Source organism: Eptatretus burgeri, chromosome 6, assembly GCF_056783735.1.
Source record: "Eptatretus burgeri isolate ZD-2024b chromosome 6, Ebu_testis_v1, whole genome shotgun sequence".
NCBI lineage: Eukaryota > Metazoa > Chordata > Myxini > Myxiniformes > Myxinidae > Eptatretus > Eptatretus burgeri.
This window is the reverse complement of record NC_140966.1, coordinates 108,846,969-108,866,325: the sequence shown is the minus strand read 5'-3', so window position 1 is coordinate 108,866,325 and position 19,357 is coordinate 108,846,969. Positions and strand designations below refer to the sequence as shown.

The 19,357-nt window shown below is 46.3% G+C and overlaps 1 protein-coding gene across 3 annotated transcripts in view; it reads left to right on the top strand.

Moving 5' to 3' along the window:
• RTTN (rotatin) overlaps positions 1-19,357 on the top strand; it is a 317,466-nt gene that overhangs the window by 268,897 nt on the left and 29,212 nt on the right. For all 3 annotated transcript variants that reach the window (XM_085886669.1, XM_085886670.1, XM_085886671.1), the window contains exon 44: positions 11,122-11,199. In XM_085886669.1, the coding sequence (XP_085742795.1) occupies positions 11,122-11,199 (78 nt within the window). The remainder of the gene's footprint in view (positions 1-11,121; positions 11,200-19,357) is intronic.

Sequence of the window (19,357 nt, the reverse complement as noted above, 5' to 3'; positions counted from 1 at the left end):
ATTATAATGGGTGATGATTGTGTTATCAGTACATTATAATGGGTAATGATTGTGTTATTAGTAAGTTATAATGGGTGATGAATGTGTTATTAGTATATTATAATGGGTGATGATTGTGTTATCGGTATATTATAATGGGTGATGATTGTGTTTTCAGTACATTATAATGAGTAATGATTGTGTTATTAGTAAATTATAATGAGTGATGAATGTGTTGTATATGTATATTATAATGGGCGATATTTGTGTTTTTAAGTATATTGTTGTGGCCGGGGGTTGGGTGAGAAGACCACGAAGGGGTGGGGGGGATGCTATCTCGGATTCTCACCAGACTCCCCGGAATCGCAGGCCGTCATACACAGAAAACTCCGTGACGCGGCGGGTTGCTAACCGACCGAGAACGCTAATAACTCAACCACGTGACTTAGGGTCCTCCGTCTAATATCAGTTACCTCTGGATATGACTGCAGGGAATTATATCCCTTAAAGCTTTCATCCTGGGCCATGGATTTGTCCAACATTGTTGCTTCAAAACCCACTTGAACACTCGTCAACACTCGTCTTGGTCTGCCATGGTCCGTACCAATAATTAAATAAAATTTGTATCCTCACCTGCTCTTAATTTTGGGGGTGCGTTAAGCACACCCCAGGTTCGATTCACACTCCTGACACCAAATTGTTGCCGCTGGGGGTCAGGTGAGAAGACCACTAGGGGGGTGAAGCTATCTTGGGTTCCCACCAGACTCCCCGGAATCGCAGGCCGTCGCACACGGATAACTCCGTGAGGCGGTGGGTCGCTAACCGACCGTGAACGCCAATCACTCAACCACGTGACTTAGAGTGCTCCATCTAATATCGGTTACCGAAGAATAATCACGTGACCTAATTACCGGGGGACACGCCCTCGGTACGCCTTGTCCGAACCGGATCACTTTACCGGATCAGATGCAGCTGAGCGACATTGCCAAGGAACGTACAGGTAAAAGAACAGATTGTTGGGAATAAAGTCCCGGCTATGCTAGGATACGGACCATGCTGGATCAATGAAAGAAAAGACAATAACGAGCTGGGCACTTGTCTACATAAGCATTTGTTACAGGCAGGCGAGGAAAGATATGTGGCACAATTAATAATTTATTGCTGTGTGTAAGCAGGGATAGAAAGAAATGTGTGGTGCGACGACAAAACAAGCAACTTACAAAAGTAGAAACAGAGTAGACTTATCCCAATATAATTCTTCTGCACTCTTAACTTAAGCGAGGACAGGGGCCATAACATACACACACACACACACACACACACACACACACACACACACACACACACACACACACACACACACACACACACACACACACACACCCCAATGAAGAGGAGTTGATCTCAACAAAGAAGAGGAGATGAGGCTCATGGTCTCGTAATACCTTGCATGGTTAAATGACCGTGCTACTCAGTACGTTTTGGGGGACCCTTCGCCGTGCGATCCCAGTTCGAGGGTTGGCGCATTGTCTCCTGCTTGATTACAATGTCAGCGCAGCGCTTGCACCGATCCAGAGGAAGGGCGAGACCATCAAGCCTGAGGAAGGGCGGTAGGTGGAGCCAGCAGCGAGTGGGTGGAGAAGGCGGAGAAAAGCAGGCGGAGTCAGGCGGATGGATGGAGAAGGTGGGTGGGTGGAGCCAGCGGCGAGGGAGTGGAGATTCCAGAAAAGGTGGAAAAGGTGGGTGGGCGGAGCCAGTGGCGAGAAGCAGGTGGGTGGGCGGAGCCAGCGCTGAGTGTGTGAAGAAGAAGATGGCGTGAAGCAGGCGCTTGCAGAGACCGATCCAAAGCTAGGCAAGGAAGATGAGGATGACCACGACTCTGGACGGCTTCGCGATCCGTCACTTATAGGCCCTGCGGTGCAGGGCGGGGCGCCGCCCCGAGGCGATGCGTCATGACCCGAATTGGGCGCTCCCATTGGACCCCGGCCACCACACGACCTGGCTGTTTGTCTTGCTTTTGTCTGCCGGAAGTGGCCTCACTGGTGCATCCGGTGATACCTCATCGAGCTGTGGAATCGTCTCGCTCCAAACTCCGCGATATAAATTGCCTTGCACCGAACTCCCGGGCCGTGCTGGTCGAGGGCCACGCCCGTCCCGCATGCTCGCTCAGGCACCCCCGGCACGCTGCGGTTGGCGCCAATCAATGCGCATGTCCCGTCCGTACGCCATGTGGCCCGAGCAATCCGGGCCGTACAGCATGCCTCTACTTGGTGGCTGCTGCATCGAGGCGGAGGTGCAGGAGGATGTCTGCCGTCCACGGGAGACATTGGTTGCCGCGGTGGCGAGCGAGAATCAAAGGTAAGACGCCGTTGTCAACCAGCGTGCAGACCCGAACAAAGATGTGCGCCATGCACGTGTCCCGTACAATGCGATGGTAAGATGCCATTGTAATTAGCGTGCAGACCCGAATGAAGATGTGTGCTATTCCTTGCCCGTTCTGTGCGATGATAAAATGCCATTGTAATCAGAGCGCAGATCCGAATGAAGAGGTATATAAATCGTTCCAGAGGAAGTTTTGCACTTTTTCCAGAGGAAAAACTTCCTCTGGAAGCCAATTCCTACCCCATACCATACGATAAATTATCACAGGGCTGCACGCGGGTCCGCCATTTTGCATGCGGTTATCTATCACAGTGGTGATTTTCACTGGCAGCTGCCTGCGTGCGGTGCCGGCCCTGATCTCTGTCATGGATTGAAGGAAAGGATTAGATATAAGTATTAGATGCAGAAATAGGTTGAAAAGAACGCGCCGCCTGCGTCCTAGGTACAGCGTTTGCGTTTATTGTTTGGTTCTACTATCCCCTTTGACAACGTATCTTTCAGCGGAGGATTTTTCCATCATGTAGATTGTGCTTCTTTTGTTTGCCTCCTCGAAGACACATTCTTATAGTGAGGGGGTGTTGCTGCGGTTTTCAGAAGCGGCCGTCTGGGTACGGTGCGTGCTTGGATTTATTTCAGGAATAAGAGGAAAAGAGTTGGAATGAAGATAGAGGTATAATCAGACCTAACTATGAGATCCACACAACACACTTCGTCCCATTTGACCCATTAGACACGAGGGAAAGGTCTAACTGCACATATATTAATGAAATAACTGTCTGGGGGTCCACTGTATGATGGATGCCATTCCCTTCGAGGCATGTGGTTTTCAGAACCGCAACAATATTATAATGGGTGATGATTGTATTGTTCGTATATTGTTGTGTTTGTGGGGGTACATGGACGAATTTCATAGCATAGGTAGAATTGTATCGTTTCGTATGGTCCTTGGACGAGTAGGAGACATCTCAATGTAATTTATGTTGGGAAAACTGTGAGCTTAAGGTTATTTATGTGTCACCACATGGAGGGTGGTGTTTGTAGGGTCACTAGGTAGGGTCTAAGTCTGGCTTCTCTCAGTATTTGATTCCCCCCTGTGACCTTTTCCTACATTTTTGCATTTACAAAGCTGGCCATAAAAGACCACATTTAACAACAAGAACATCTATAACAACAGCCGACCCGGCTGCCGACAGTCAGAACACAATTGATAGGATCGACCCCACCCCCAAAAAGGGTAATCGGCAGGCCACGCCCTCAAGGCTTAGGGTTGGTCGGTGTGATGTAAGAGGGAGGATGATAGAGTAGAGATGGCGGTCAGAACACAGAGTGTCTCTCGCTTGCTCTCCCCGACACAGTCAAGAGGGCTGTGTGATTCCCGTTGTTCTTGTTGTGTGAGTTTGCTCGCGTGCTGGAGCAAGACCCCAGCCATTGTCTGTTCGTTTGGGTCGCGAAGTTTGTGCGCTTTGGGAGGAGAAGAAGAAGACCGTGCCTCTCCGCAATAACTAGGCGGTCTCCTATTGCATTCTCGAGAAAGAAGGCGTCGCCATTGTTGTGAGCAGGCCTGGTGCTGAGAGAGGAGCAGTGTGGCAATCTTGATCATGAGAAGAACCTGTATGGCGGTTTGTGGGCTCCTGGCGTTGCAAACCGCCACATGCATTAGCTCATGGATGTGGCCGTGAAGAGCGACTTGGTGCCATTTTGGTGTGTTTTCTCACGTTGGGGCAATGCGGTTTGACGACTGTGAGGCTTCTAAAAGGTCGTCTCTGGACACAAAGTTGAGTGCTGGCAAAAAGGGAGGGATTTCTTTCATTTTTATCTTTCCCCTTGTTTGTATTTGTGACTGAGTGGAGCTGTCTCAAATTAGGCTTTAGTTCACCTCACTTTTCATTACCTCACACTTTGATTTATTTTTAATTAGTACTCGTTGATTTATTTCCCTTACAAGTCTTCGATTTATTTTTTATTAAATCATTATTTGTTCAATTTTCTTGTGTTTGTCTAATTGTTGTTTCACATGCTTCACATGGTACGTGCCTTCGCTGCCTTCTGTCCCGCGCGCGACATAATCTCCAAGGATCTCGGCCGTTCGCCTCCGAGTGAAAACCGTTCGGCTCTCCGTCCAGGTCAATGTTAATCGGCCTGAACACGACAACTGGTGTCATCAGAGTGGGATTTTTGAATCTGTCGGGACCACAACAATTGGCGTCGGTGTGGGATATTTTTCGAATCTCCCACAAAGGACCATGACAAGTGGTGTCAGAGTGAACTGAGCTTGGAAAAAATTTGGATTCTAAATTTTTAAACAATCACCTATCTACCATTGTGGGAGAGGGGGTTGTGGTGACCAAGGTACAAATTTTATTGTTGATTGGTGTCGGGAGGAAAAGAAAATGCTTGGAAATGTCAGGGAAATAAAATATTTTCTGAAGAGATTAAACGCGTGCGGGAAAAGACGGCTGTGCACATGATGGCGGATGTGCACAAGATGGCGCTTCAGTGGGAAGATAGTGAGGATGAAGGAAGCGAGCCAGGGGAAGAGCTGGGTGATGACAATCAGGTCGAAAATGAGACGCAGCCACCAAGTTTCATCCGAATCCGTTCAAAACTTTTTGAGATATCATGCTATATATTGGTTTTGGTCCTATCTCCCAATGGTGAAGAATCACTTAAAAAATTATTGTAGTCGGATCCGGATCTGGATCTTCACCAAAATGTAATCAGTTCATCCTGTCACACACCCAACCTGCCTTCCAAATTTCATCTGGATCTATTCACAACTTTTTGAGATATCCTGCACACAAACAGACAAACAGAGAGAAAGGGGTGAAAAAATAACCTCCTTCACCTTTGGTGGCAGAGGTAATAATTGGGAAAATAGAAGAGGGTAAAACCCAAGCTGTCTGAATGGAGGAAAAGTTGGAAGAAGAAATTGGGTCAACAAATAAAATAATTGACAAAGTAAATAATGATCTGGAGGACTATCACACCTGTGTGGATGCCAGAATGCAACAGCAGGTCGAGGAATAGGGATTTTGTAAGCATCAGTGTGGTGGCTTAGCTGAGGAGATGAAAGAGTTGGGGGCCCATGTAACAGAACAAGAGCAGGTGTTAGTTGATAACGGCTTGTGGTGGCCATAATTGATTGGGTAAAGGATGGAGGAGATGTTACAGGAGTAGCCAAACACTTGGGACAATACCATTAAGGGAGAGGTTGCTCGAGTCTAACAGAGTCTGTGAGACGAAGATACTGTGAGTCACACAAGCTCAAACCAAAAATCTCATGTCACTGTGCTCTGGCATTCCCTATCTGTTCATCATGTCGTGGAGGAGAGCAACAGTAACCTTGACATGCCAAATACCAAACAAGTGGCAGATCTTGAAACAATTGAAAGTGAGCCTGCTGATGTAAACTCTGGAGAGAGAATTTCCCAAGTTGAAAAAGTGCAAGGTGGTTTAACAGTCACAGATGGACTTCGAGAGGAAGAGCAGGATACTTGTCAAATGCACAAGTGTGAAAGTGATGTTTTTGAAAGGAATATGCAGAACCAATCCCAGAGTTCAGATCTGGATAATAGTTGTGAAAGCCAATTACTCACTGTTTATGAACCGTGTGGAAGTGATGCCAACGCAGAAGGTTGTGATGAGTCTCGTGCTTCTCGCTGTTGGAATGCAGATGGTACAGCTGGAGTTGAGAGTGGATCTAGAGAAATGTTTTTTGATGATGTACAGTAGAGAATGACACATTGGCTACTGTAAAGAAAAATGACATTGAAGTTGTGAAGGTGCTGGGTGAGGAAAATGATCTTCCTGAAGCATTGCTTCCTGAACATGGCATGAACAAGAAGGCAAATCTTGAAGCTTGTTTTGTTGAGCCAATCTTGGAACAATCCCCAGAAAAATGTGTTGAAGAAGAGAGTTGCAGCAACTGTAACTTCCTGTTCGTTGAGTAAAGAGGCTCAACTTGAATCAAACCAAAGTGAGTCAAGTGCAAGCTTTGAGGAGAAGATACCCCCACTCATTGCTAATGTCGAGGATTCTCGTGATGAAGATGATGCTCAGCATTTTTCATTGGATGAACTTGCAGTTGCTGATGTACCCCAGGGATCCTTTCTAGATGTCAGTTCCATAGATTCATCAGCGAGGAATGTTGAGGAGAAACAGCTGGATGGGTTGCATGACTAAGGTGAATTGCGAAATACTGGACTTTTTGGCAATGAGAACCATGCTAAATGTTATGAATGAAGGACTTTGTCAGTCTTCTTTCAAGTCAGTGGTTGAGAAGGATACTCCAGAAATTGTTCCACTTGAGAAGGAGTTTGAAGTTGAGGAATGTGTAGTGAGGAGTGAACCATTGGATGATGGTTGTTGGATTGGAGGCAAGAAGGAGGTGGATGAGGAAGATGAGCTTTCTAAGGAATCTCTGTCTGAGGTAAACACTTGTCAGGAGGCGAATCAGGAAACAAAGTTGGCAGAACCCTTGTTCCTTTTTCTGGCTGATGGATATGCGCATAATGGAATGGTACACCACCATGACCACCAGCCTTTGGTGGCTGGCCCCATCATACAAACTGAACCAGTGGTGATGGTTGGCACACGTGGACCACCGTTCCTCAAAACACACGCCGCTCTGATGGTGACAGTGTGGTTGGTCCAGCTCAGTGTGGTTGGTGACAGTGTGGTTTGGAATGCTTGTGGCCTGATTTTACCGATTTGCCTGGCCCAGTCAGCAGCTGTGCTCCCAAAAAGTCTGGTTCCAGATCCAACGGACAGCTATGGTGATGGTGTTTGCATTGGCAATGGTGGCTGTTTGTCTGGCTTTTGTCTGCCGTGGAGTGCGGTTGCCAGTGTCCATGCGTACCCAGGAATTATTGTCATGCTGGTTGTAATTCAGCCAATCATGGCTTGGTTCCACCCTCATCCTGGCAAACACAAGAGATACTGTACATTTTTAACTGGGTCCACTGGGCTGTGGGAATGTCTGCCTGGATTTTAGTTGTGGCCACAGTTTTTCTGGGATTGGATGAGAGAACTTTGGATCTACCAGATCCTGTAGGAGGACACAGGCATCAATCCTGCTGCCTCTCGCAAGAAACCGCAAGTTAACACCAGCCTGGACAGACAGCTGAACGGTTTTCACCCAGAGGCGAACAGCCGAGATCCTTGAAGATTATGGCACATGAGGGACGGGAACCAATGACGGCATTTACCAGAGGCGTTCACCAGAACAGAAGCACATGGGTTTATTCTCGAACCCACAATGAATAGACAACACAAGTAAATTCATCAAATAATTGTTTAATAAAAATAAATCAAAAATTTATCATGAAAATAGCTCAAAGAGTGATAATGGGAATAAATCAAAGCGTGAGGTCATGAAAAGTGAGGTGAAACTAAATCCTAAATAAGATTGAGATGGCAATAATCTACACAGAACTGAGTGGTCCCGTCCATGTTTTTCACTAGCAAATGGGTGACACCAAAGGACTCACCGAGGGCTCGATAATTCCAACTTTTTCCATTTTTCTCACCTGTTCTTCTGCTTCCTCTTTCTTAGCAAAAGGGAGCTGCCGTGGTAGTTGGAGAACAGGCTGAGCCTCACCAGTATTAATTTGATGCCTGGCGAGGCTCATGCATCCAACATTCTCGGGAGAGATTGAGAGAGAGAAAACATCCAAGTTCTTACCAACCAAACTGTGCAATGTCTCTGCCTGCTCCGATGTTAGGCCCTCTTCAGAGCGTGTCATCATGTCCTGCACATCCTCGGGCCAATCAGTTTCCCCCGAATTTTCCCCTTTGTCCGGCTGTGCTGGCAAGCATGTGGATCCGTTTCCTCCGGTGACCACTACTACAATTGGCTACGACAGCTCTGCCCCTTACGTGCGAAGATTATATCGGAGACGTTAAACAGCCGAACCGCCAACATAGGCCCACGAGTGTCCACAAGGGTGCAACCCACCATCAGTCCTTCAGCCCCCTGTGAGAACCACAGCTCCACTAGCCCAAGCTGGCCAATGTGGTGAGCACCTGCTGCCAACTCTTCCATTACCAAGGCTTCAGACCTGGGAGGCATGGTCACAGTGCATGGCACCTGCAGCCATGTCCCCTGCACCTCATCATCATCCCCCAGTCCAACCAATTGCAGACTCTCAGTACCCAAACACATGTGACCTCGCTCAAGGTCTAGTGGACAGTCATGTTCCACCAGGAAACTCAATCCCAGGAAACACTGGTCGCACACACCTTGGCCACCCATACTACCACATTGATCTCCAGACTGGACTGCCCAACTCCATCCCCACAACCCCGCGACTTAATATTGGAGCCGTTGTCCCAGTGGCCAGTTGAAAGCTGTGTCCAACTAGTCTATCAATTTCGTCCCAACCTCCAACACTCTGGTCGAACACACTCGGATTAACAATGGTGTCAATGACCCCAGTGTCCACCACAGGCTCACAAAATTCCCCCTCAATTTTGCATCTAACCCTCAAAATACCCATGCCAATTCTTCCACAATTCACTATTTTCACCAAAGAATTGCACTTCTCCACACACTTGCCAGCCAAGCATGGCCCCATTTGCTCGGCTCGTTCTAGTTTCCTGGACAGCCTGCAGTGGTATTCGGGCCCACCCTTGGTGGTGACCCCCTCTCTGGACGATGTGGTCCATTGGGAGGTCCTCCCCTCTCCGGGCTGTGAGGCCTGCTCGGAGGTCTGTACATAAGTGGGTCTTGACAGTACTGCTGCATGTGCCCTATTCTCCTGCACTTGAAACAACTCCCCATAAATGGACCCTTCAAGAATCCAAACGGAGCACTCCCTACTCCTGGGCCAAACCTACAAGGATTGGGCCACCCTGCTGGCGAACACGGACCACACCGCTGTGACTCACCCGCTGCAAATTTACCCATTGTCAAATTTGACAGCTGCTGGCTTATCCCCCTTTGCATTCGGGTAATGCCCGATTCTTCCTGCTTCTCTTCCTGATCCCATACCTCCACCTGTCATACCGTCACCGGTGACCTCTCTGATACGCGGTTCGACTTGTTCGATACGTGGTTCAACCTCGCTGATATCTCAACGAGTGATCATGAAAATAAATCAAAGTGTGAGATTATGAAGAGTGAGGTGAAACGAAATCCTAAATTTGTGACGTCTCCACTCAGTCACAAAAACAGACAGGGGGAAAGATAAAAATAAAAGAAAATCCTCCCTTTATGCTGGTACTCAACTTTGTGTCCAGAGATGACCTTTTAGGAGCCTCACAGTAGTCGAGCCTCGAAGACACTGCATGGGAAATGCACAGAAAACGGCACGGAGTCGCTCTCCGCATGGGGAATGCACCAGATGGCCTGAAGGCGTTCTACGTATCCACGTACGAGAGGCAATTCGCGTGTGTGATCCCAATGCCAGAAGCCCACCAGCAGTCATCAAAGCTCCTTCTCACAATCAAAATTGCTGGCACTGCTCCTCTCTCAGCACCAGGCCCACTCAGCAAATGACGCGGCCTTCCTCTTTGATCCTCCAACAAGAGATACTGTCGAATTCGACCTGAGAGACGTGCTTCTCTTCTTCTCTTCCTCTCCTCTCAAAGCGCACAAACTTCATGACCCAGCCAAACAGTCAATGGCTAGCATCTTGCTCCAGCATGCGAGCAAATTCACACAACATGAACAACAAGAATCAAACAGCCTTCTTGACTGTACCGAGGAGAGCAAGTGAGACCTTCTTTGTTCTGACCACCGTCTCCCTCGATCATTCTCCCTCTGACGTCACACCGGCCAATCATAAGCCTCAGGGGCGTGGCCTGCGGGTTACTGTTCCTGGGGGCGGGGTTTAGCCTGCTGATTGTGGTCGGCCGTTGTTGTTCTTGTTGTTGTAAAAATGTGTTCTGTTTTTTCAGCCGGCCCCGTAAATGCAAAAACGTAGGAAAAGGTCACGGGGGCAATCACATACTGGGAGAAACCTTAAACCCTACCGAGTTAACACAGCACCACCCCCGTGTGGTGACACGTAAACAATCTTAAGCTCACAGTTTTCCTGACTTAATTGACAGAGAGATGTCTCCTACTCGTCCACGGACCATGCTATGCTATCCAATCCTATCTTCATTATGGGATTCCTCCACATACCCCACAAACGTAACAATATTATAATGGGTGATGAATTTGTTATTAGTTTATTATGATGGGTGATGATGGTGTTATTAGCTGGCTTTGGCAGTCATGGCACAAAACAGATGACAAAAACCAGTGGTCATGGCAGGTAAAGCAGGCAGCTGATGGTGGTACGGGACAACAAGGCCGTTACAGGCTGGCAGGTAGATGATGCAAGCTGCCAGGCCAATGACATGGCTGGCAGGTTGATGATATGGCTGGCAGGTAGGTGATGCAGGTAGAGGCTGGCAAGTAGGTAAGACAGCCGGCTTCGCCCTCATCTGTCTTACCCGAATCTATCTCCTCACCTGATCTGTCTCTTCTCTCACCTACTCTGGGTCTCTCTAAGTTATACTAACCCCTGGTTCTTCTCCTCTATGGATGCAGAAGTTTTATTCATACCAATGAACGATATTCCTTTTTGAAAGTTTATTGTAGTATTGGCAGGGGGAGTAGGGGGGGAGGGGGGAGTATGGGCACAAAGCTGAGGGCTCACTTCGGGTGCCTAATACCTTTTCACCTGCCCTGCTGACGTGATAATATTCCGATGGCATAATTATTCACTCATGATGCGAGTCATAACCATGAAGTGCTGTGTGTGATGGCAGGACAACCCTGTAATGAAGGAAGTAAGGAACATCCTAACTTTGCTGAGGAACTGCCTGTATGGCAGCGAGGAGATGAAGGTGAGTTTGAGGAAGTCACATGTGTCTGTCCATTTGCCTGTTTGCTGTGCCTATTTTTCGGGGGAGGGGGGGGTCATGTCGAGGCTCATGTAAGAGCTCATACACAGAAACATATAACAAGGCAGGAGACAAGAGGGGTGGGAGAGGGAAGTGCAAAATAGTGGGGAACAAAGACAATAGGAGATCTATGGAAAGGAGAATGATAGGATGGGTACATGGGGTAAACAAGATGGTACTACAGGGTCTTTCAGGAAGGAAAACAGGGAATTTGAAGGAGGTGGGTTTGGGATGGATTAACAGGGGTAGTAAAGATCAAGATTTTGGATGGGAGAATATATGAGATGGTGGTGAACAGCTGTTTTGAAAACCTGGAGGGAGGAGTGGGATTGAAGAGAGTGAAAGTGAGCAGTGATTCATCATTTTGGCAGTTTCACCAGAAGGGGGTTTTGGCAGACCTTGAGTACCCTGATGAAACATAGGGGGGACAGATCACAAACAGAGCGGGGGGGAGCAAGGCAGTTGAGGAGATGGTAGAAGACAGAAAGACCACCGACGTACCTCCAGTGAGAGTGAGAGACCCAAGACTCTGCTTCATCTTGGGAGATACCAATGAGCCTAAAAGCTTTGGTTTCCACAGTGTGAAGTGGAGCTAGGTGTGAGGCAGGAGCACCACGCCAGAGGGGGGAGCAGTACTCCATTAGACTGTGGATGAAAGCTTTGTAAGTGGTTAGAAGCTCAGGTGTGCCAAGGAAGGATTTTGCACGACAGAGGATGCCTAGTCGGCGACTGGCTTTGGAGGCCACCTTGGAGATGTGGCTGTCCCAGGAAAGATTGTGGCAGATAGTGAGATCCCGAAGCTTGAACGAAAGGACTTCTTCAAGGGGATTGTTGAGAAAGTAGATGGGGGGGGGAGAGGTGGTTCCAGACAGTCCTTTGGTAGAGACATTGTTAGAGCAGAGACATTGTGAGAGTGTGAGATTTGTCAGGATTGAAAGACACATGTTTCATGTGTTGGACCAGCTTGTGATTTTATTCAGATCTGCAAAGTGAAGATGATGTTTGCTTGCCGATCAGAGGGATGAGAGATGGTACGGCAGAGGATGGAGTCATCAGCAAAGAGATAAATAGGATTTTCATGGAATCTGAGAGATCATTGATGAAAACCAGAAAGAAACCCAGGGCCCAGAACACTGCCTTGAGGAACTCCAGCCTGGGCAAGAAGAGGAGATGAGAGAATTCCATGCAAGAGTCACACATTGACTGCAACAAGAGAGGAAGTCTGCGAGCCATTATTGGAGATTGCCTTGGTTACCAAAGGAAGAGAGTTTGGTGAGCAGGGCAGGGTGCCAGACCATATCGAAAGCTCACGATATGTCGAGGGATATGGCTCTGATTTCAAGTCTGGCATTGAGGACCTCCATCAATTGTTGGGAAAGTAGAAGCAGCATATCCAGGATAGAGTGAGCTTGTCCGAATCCAAATTGATGATCGGAAATTAAGTCATTGGAGAAGAGGAAGGATTTGATGTCAGAAGTGATTATGGATTCCATAACCTTGCTGATGATTGGGAGAAGGCTGATTGGTCTGTTGTTGCAGGGATCTGTTTTTGCACCTTTTTATGCAGAGCAGTCATTTTTGATTTCCAAGCAGATGGCAGATGACCTTGAGCAAATGAGAGGGTGAATAGAATAGACAGAGGGTGAGCAAGAGCAGAGGAGCAGGTTTTTAGAACACGAGGGCTGATGTCGTCTGGACCGGTTGCAGAATCTGAGGCGAGGTTTGACAGGAAGCTCTCCACCTTGTCAGGAGAAAAGGACTTAGAGTCCAGGGACAACTGGGTGCGACTGGATAAGGTGGGTACAGAAAGCGATGGTTTACGGACACAAGATTTAGAACCAAACAGAGTTTAGGCATTCAGCCTTTAAATTCAGCCTTTGTTTCTGAAACTGTTTGATGTTTTTATGTGTCCGCTGACGAAGTCGCCAGATGCATTATGTTTTTGGGTTGTCTGTACATACGTACATCCGTCCGTCCATGCTAATTTTCTGTTTTCTCTGCAACCACTTATCTGATTGACACAAATTTTTCACCACAGGTGTGACTCTTCATGTCGAATGTTTTAATGTTAATTATGATGTCATAGGTCACATGGGATGTCATACACGTGGGATTTGATGATGTCATACATGGCTTCATTATGACGTCATAATGGCATACATCAAACGCTTTATCCAATCCGTATGAAAATTTTTGAATGTCATATGGGGCGAAATTGTGTTGGAGGAAAAATTGATGTCATCCGTCACGTGGTTTGGCAGCCATATTTTTTTAAACATTAAAACCTTCACAAATCTTCTTCTCCAAAACGGCTGAACAGATCGATGCGTAACTTTACAGATATGATCGCCTATCCATGAGGTACAAAAAAAATTCTGCACCTATGACATCATAAGTCATGTGGTTTGGCAGCTATGATTTTTTTGAAGAATAAACCTTTAAAAATAATCTTCTCCAAAACGGCTCGATAGATCGAGGGTAAACTTCATCCACATGTTCCCCAAGCCTTGGGGATACCAGCATGTTCACGAATAATTAATAGGTCACATGGTCTGGCAGCCACATTGGATTGAACGAAAATCTTTTAGAAAGATTCTTTTTCCTGACCCGCTTTATCAATTTACATGAAATTTTACAATTATGGTCTCGTAGTGATGTTGTGGATTTTTTTAACCCGCCCCGTTTATTTTTTTTTTTTTTTTTTTTTTTTTTTTTGTATACCTTGGTCGAGGCTCGTATGAGAGCTAACACACAACTCACAGCAAGGAGGCATGAGACAAGAGGGGCGGGAGTGGAAGGGACAAAACATTGGGGAACAGACACAGGTGAACTGTGGAAGGGAGAGGGATGGGGATGGGACGGGGAACATGGCGAGGAGAAGATGGACATTACAGGGACTTTCAGGAAGGAAATCAGGAGAATTGAAGGAAGTGGGCTTGGGTGGATTATCGGGGGTAGAAAAGATCGAGGATTTGGATGGGGAGAAGATAAGAGGTGGTGGTGAACAGCTGTTTTGAAAGCCTGGAGGGAAGAATGGGAAAGAATAGAGTGAGGAAGTTTATTCCAAAGGCGGGAAAAAAAGAGGAATGAAAGAGTGAAGATGAGCAGTGATTCGTGATTTTGGTAGTTTTACCAGAAGGGGGTTGTTGGCGGACCTTGAGCGCCCTGTGGAAATGTGGTTGGGACAAATCGCAGAGAGAGCAGGGGGGGCAAGGCTGAGAGTGAGTCGGTAGAAGACAGAAAGACCACCGACCAACCTGCGGTGATTGAGTGAGAGGCCCAAAGACTCAGCTTCATTGCGGGAGATGCCAATGATCTTAAAAGCCCTGGTTTCGACAGCGTGAAGTCGAGAAAGGTGGGAGGCAGGAGCACCAGCCCAGAGGGGAGAGCAGTACTCCATCAGGCTACGGACAAAAGCTTTGTAAGTGGTCAGGAGCTCAAGAGGGCCGAGGAAGGACTTTGCACGACGGAGGATTCTCAGTCGGCGACTGGCTTTTGAGGCAAGGTTGGAAATGTGACTTTCCCAGGAAAGGTCATGGCAGATAGTGAGACCCAGAAGCTTGAAAGAAAAGACTTCTTCCAGAGGATTGTTGAGAAAGTGGATGGCGGGGTTTTGTAAACGGTCCTTTCGAAGAGACATAGTGAGAGTGTGAGATTTGTCTGGATTGAAAGACATGTTCCACGTGTTGGACCAGTTTGTGATTTTATCCAGATCTGCAGTGAGCGAAGAAGCTGCTGCTTGCCGGTCTGAGGGATGACAGATGGTACGGCAGAGGGTGGAGTCATCGGCAAAGAGAAATAGAGGATTTTCCAGAGAGTCCGAGAGATCATTGATGAAAACCAGAAAAAGAACAGGGCCCAGAACGCTACCTTGAGGAACTCCAGCCTGAACAGGAAGAGGGGATGAAAGAACTCCATTTAGGGCCACACGTTGACTGCGACAGGAGAGGAAGTCTGCGAGCCATGAGTGGAGATGGCCTTGAATACCATAGGAAGAGAGTTTGGTGAGTAGTGCAGGGTGCCAGACTGTGTCAAAAGCACGTGATATGTCCAGGGATACGGCTCGGATTTCCTGTCTGGCATTGAGGACCTCCATCCATTGATGGGAGAGCAGTAGCAGCATATCCAGGGTAGAGTGACCTGGTCTGAAACCAAATTGATGATTGGAAATCAAGCCATTGGAGAAGAGGAAGGATTTCATGTCTGAAGCGATGATGGATTCCATAACCTTGCTGATGATTGGGAGAAGGCTGATTGGTCTGTAGTTACAGGGATCTGTTTTTGCACCTTTTTATGCAGGGCAGTGATGTTAGCAGATTTCCAAGCAGATGGCAGATGACCTTGGGAAAATGAGAGGGTGAATAGAACAGAGAGAGAGGGTGAGCAAGAGCAGAAGAGCAGGCTTTGAGGACACGTGGGCTGATGCCGTCTGGACCGGTTGCAGAATCTGACTCGAGGTTTGAAAGCAAGCTCTCCACCTTGTCAGGAGAAAAGGATACAGAGTCCAGGGACAGTTGGGTGCGACTGGGTAAAGTGGGTTGAGATAGTGATGGGTTTAGGACACAAGATTTAGCTGCAAACACCGAGTTTAGACATTCAGCTTTATCACGTGTGGAATCAGCAGTGCGGCCATTTGAGGTAAGGGAGGGGATGGAGGGGGAACATACACCAGAAACGGATTTGATTAAACGCCACCAGGATTTTGAGGAGGGAGAGAGGTTTGAGAGTTCAGACTTGAGATGAGAAAGATGTTGTTTTCTGGCTCTCCTGAGGGTAGATACACACTTGTTCCGAGCTTTGTGGAAAGAACTGAGATTGCCCTCAGTTGGGTTTGCTTTCCATGAGGCAAAGGCAAGTTGTTTCAGGACAACTGCCTCGCCACAAGCTTCAGTAAACCAAGGGCGGGAGGAAGGGTAAGACAACTGAACACGAGAGGGGATAAATCTGTGCATGAGGGAGAGCAAGTTTCTTTGAAAGTTGTGATTCCGTTGTGATCGTTGAAGGATTTTTTCCTGGTTGATTGTGGAATCCTATTTAACTTCAGGCAGAGTTTAACGTTTGTCCAATTTGGTTATAAAACCCTGCATAAAACCCATTGACACTGATAACCGATATCCACACAAGTCCTTCCTTGTGAAACAATTTATTTTCTAATTATCCACCATACACTTCTCACTCTCGTACAATGAACTTAAGAATCACCATTGATTGCAATATTATTTGGTTCTATTTCATTTATTCTTACTTTTAGTTGACAGTTAGACCAACCCGATTCAATTCCCTTCCACATTACATCAGAGAGTTTTATTCTAACTTGGTACTGGTCAGTTCCAAAGAGTACAAGCCACTGAGATTCTAATACTTCCTCAGGTAGTTGCACACTGAAACAATTTTACATTTCAAAGCATTTTATACTTTCATGGGAGAGTGGTGGGGTCTATCAACCCAGACTGCAGACGTGTCCTTTAGGTGAGAAGCCACTACGTACATTTTGAGGCAAAGGTTCACTGTTATCAGCTCAGGTCACTCCGCTCCAGACCAAGACATTTATCAACATTTAGGGCAAAAGTCTCTTGGCCAGAAAGGACAGCCAATTCAACTTGTAGCATAAAACTTACATTTCTAAAACTCCATTTGTTACAATTTAGAATACATTAATATAAAATTTTCCCCCACAATGTGGAATTTGTTTTAAATTTCAACCTGATCGGACGCATGGTCTGACAGCCAGAGTTATTGAATGTTTTGAATCTGGGTTCAGGTATTTAAATCAAACTTAGTACAAGTACTGTATGTATAATGATGTAACAATGTGGGCAGAGGCATATCTGGCAATGTCGCCACATTGAATTGAAGAGTGTCCTTGTAGTTTCTTTATTTTTTGGTGTCTTCTTTTTGTTTCAGATTTTGTGATGTTAATTACCCCGAAAAGCATAGTTTAGAAGAACTCAGTGAGGCTCGAGCTGTGGATTTATTTTCTTTTTGTTTTGGTATCCATCGTCGAGACTTGTGGAAAAGCAACACAAGTTGAGGTGGGGAATCCTGTCGAGCAGACTGCGCGGAACGGCGGCTGGGTTTGGGAATCAAACCCAGACTAGACAGCTCAATGGTAGAATCGCCATCTCTTTAGCAGCGCATTCTACAATCGTTACTATCAAAAATTATTTTAAAAAAAGGGAAGATGCTAACTTAACATGTTGATAACTTGAATTAGCTCTGTTGTTAAGGCCCGGTCACACCTCGATGTTTTAGCCAACATATGCCGATTTTTTAATTTTTTTTCTAAAACGCTGGCACACGTTGAATACGTTATGGGTAAGTTTTGATAACATTGAGAGCACACTGAAAAACACTTCGTTGTACGTCGTTGTACGCTGGCCATACGTCGTTGTACGCTGGCTTTAAACGTTGTACTTTTTGGTTGTTCTCAAATTTTTTCACGCTTGAAATTTCACGACGTATGCCGGCGTATGACTCACACGTTCCGCTACGCTGGCCACAAGTTGTATGCACGGTCTGCGATCGTTGACAGACGTCAACACATGCTACTTGTAAGTTAATCATAAGTTGAGACACGCCGAGGTAATGTTTAGCATACCCGAAACTTATTTCTAACCTATGATTAACGTGTTGTTGGCACGTTACGCGATCGTTGCCACACATCGACAGACGTTACTTTTAAGTTACTCATAGGCTGAAAGACGTCGGTATAATGGATCGTCCTTGCGTCAGCGTCCACGGCCACGGCCAGGACACTTATTTGCAGCATTCTTCAAACTTTTCTTCGGCATGACGAGGATGTTCACACTTCGATGTCTAGCTTGGCTATGATTCCAATTGTCCATCGGCAGCGTCTATTTAAAATAGTCGAGTTTGAGCGTTTTAACACGTTCAGAAGAAACGCTTCAAATTTCAAAACCCCAGCGTCAAAAAACAAAGGCGAGTGACAGCAATTTAAATTGTTCATTGTAAACAATGAAAATAGCTGAGTGGTACCATTTAAAAGTCGTTGAGTGTAAAAAAAATCGAATTGTTGAGCGCAAGCGTCTACTTTCAATAGTGGGGTTTGAGCGATTTAGCACGTTCAATAGAAACGATTAAAATTTCCGAGCGCCAGCGTCAAAAAACAAAGGCGAGTGACAGCAATTTAAATCGTTCATTGTAAACAATGAAAATGGCTGAGTGGTACCGTTTAAAAGTCGTTGAGTGTAAAAAAAAATCCAATTGTTGAGCGCAAGCGTCTACTTTCAATAGTGGAGATGCAGCCATTTAAATCGTTGAGTGGCAGCCTATGAATAGCAAACCCCACGTCACCGGCAAAGATAAACTGCCGCACGATATGGATAAGTTAGGCTATCGTTGGGCATAGTTTGTGAACGCCGGCTTCACGATAATTATTCGTTGGTATATCGTATCTATAAGTAATCAAAGCGCTCTATGCACATTATTAGTTCATTGTGCATTTGTCCAACCCGTTATGAATAGACCTAAATCGTAAAAACAAGCTATAGCTCATTGTTGAAAAAGCCCCATAAAAAATTAGCCGTGAAGAACTTTGAACAATGGTGAAAAGATGTCTCCTACCCGTGGACACGCGGACGCAAGGACGATCCATCATAACCCACACCCTCCCCCTCACACTCACCTACTACTGCCAACATGAACAAACTAATACTAATACTAATACTAATACTGATACTGATACAGATACTGTTACTGCTGACATGGACATCGACTCAAAAAGGACTCGAAAACACTGTTGGGTTCCCCTTTTATGAACAGCATTTTTATATACCAATTCCCAAAACTGCTGGGAACACGTCTTTATATGGCAGTTGTAAGCTAGAAACACGTTCATTTTTTTTTTTTGTCGACCGGAAGACGTCATTGGAATACGTCTACATACGTCGATGTGTGTTGGGACTACGTAAAGAATTGGTTCAAAGCACGTCAAACATAAGTTAGAAATAAGTTTCGCGTAAAAAAGACATTACCGCGACATGTTTCGACTTATGAGTAGCTTATAAGTAGCGTTTGTGGACGTGTGTAAGCGTCCACATATCGTGTGTAAAACTTATCCCCATCGCATGCGGAACGTGTG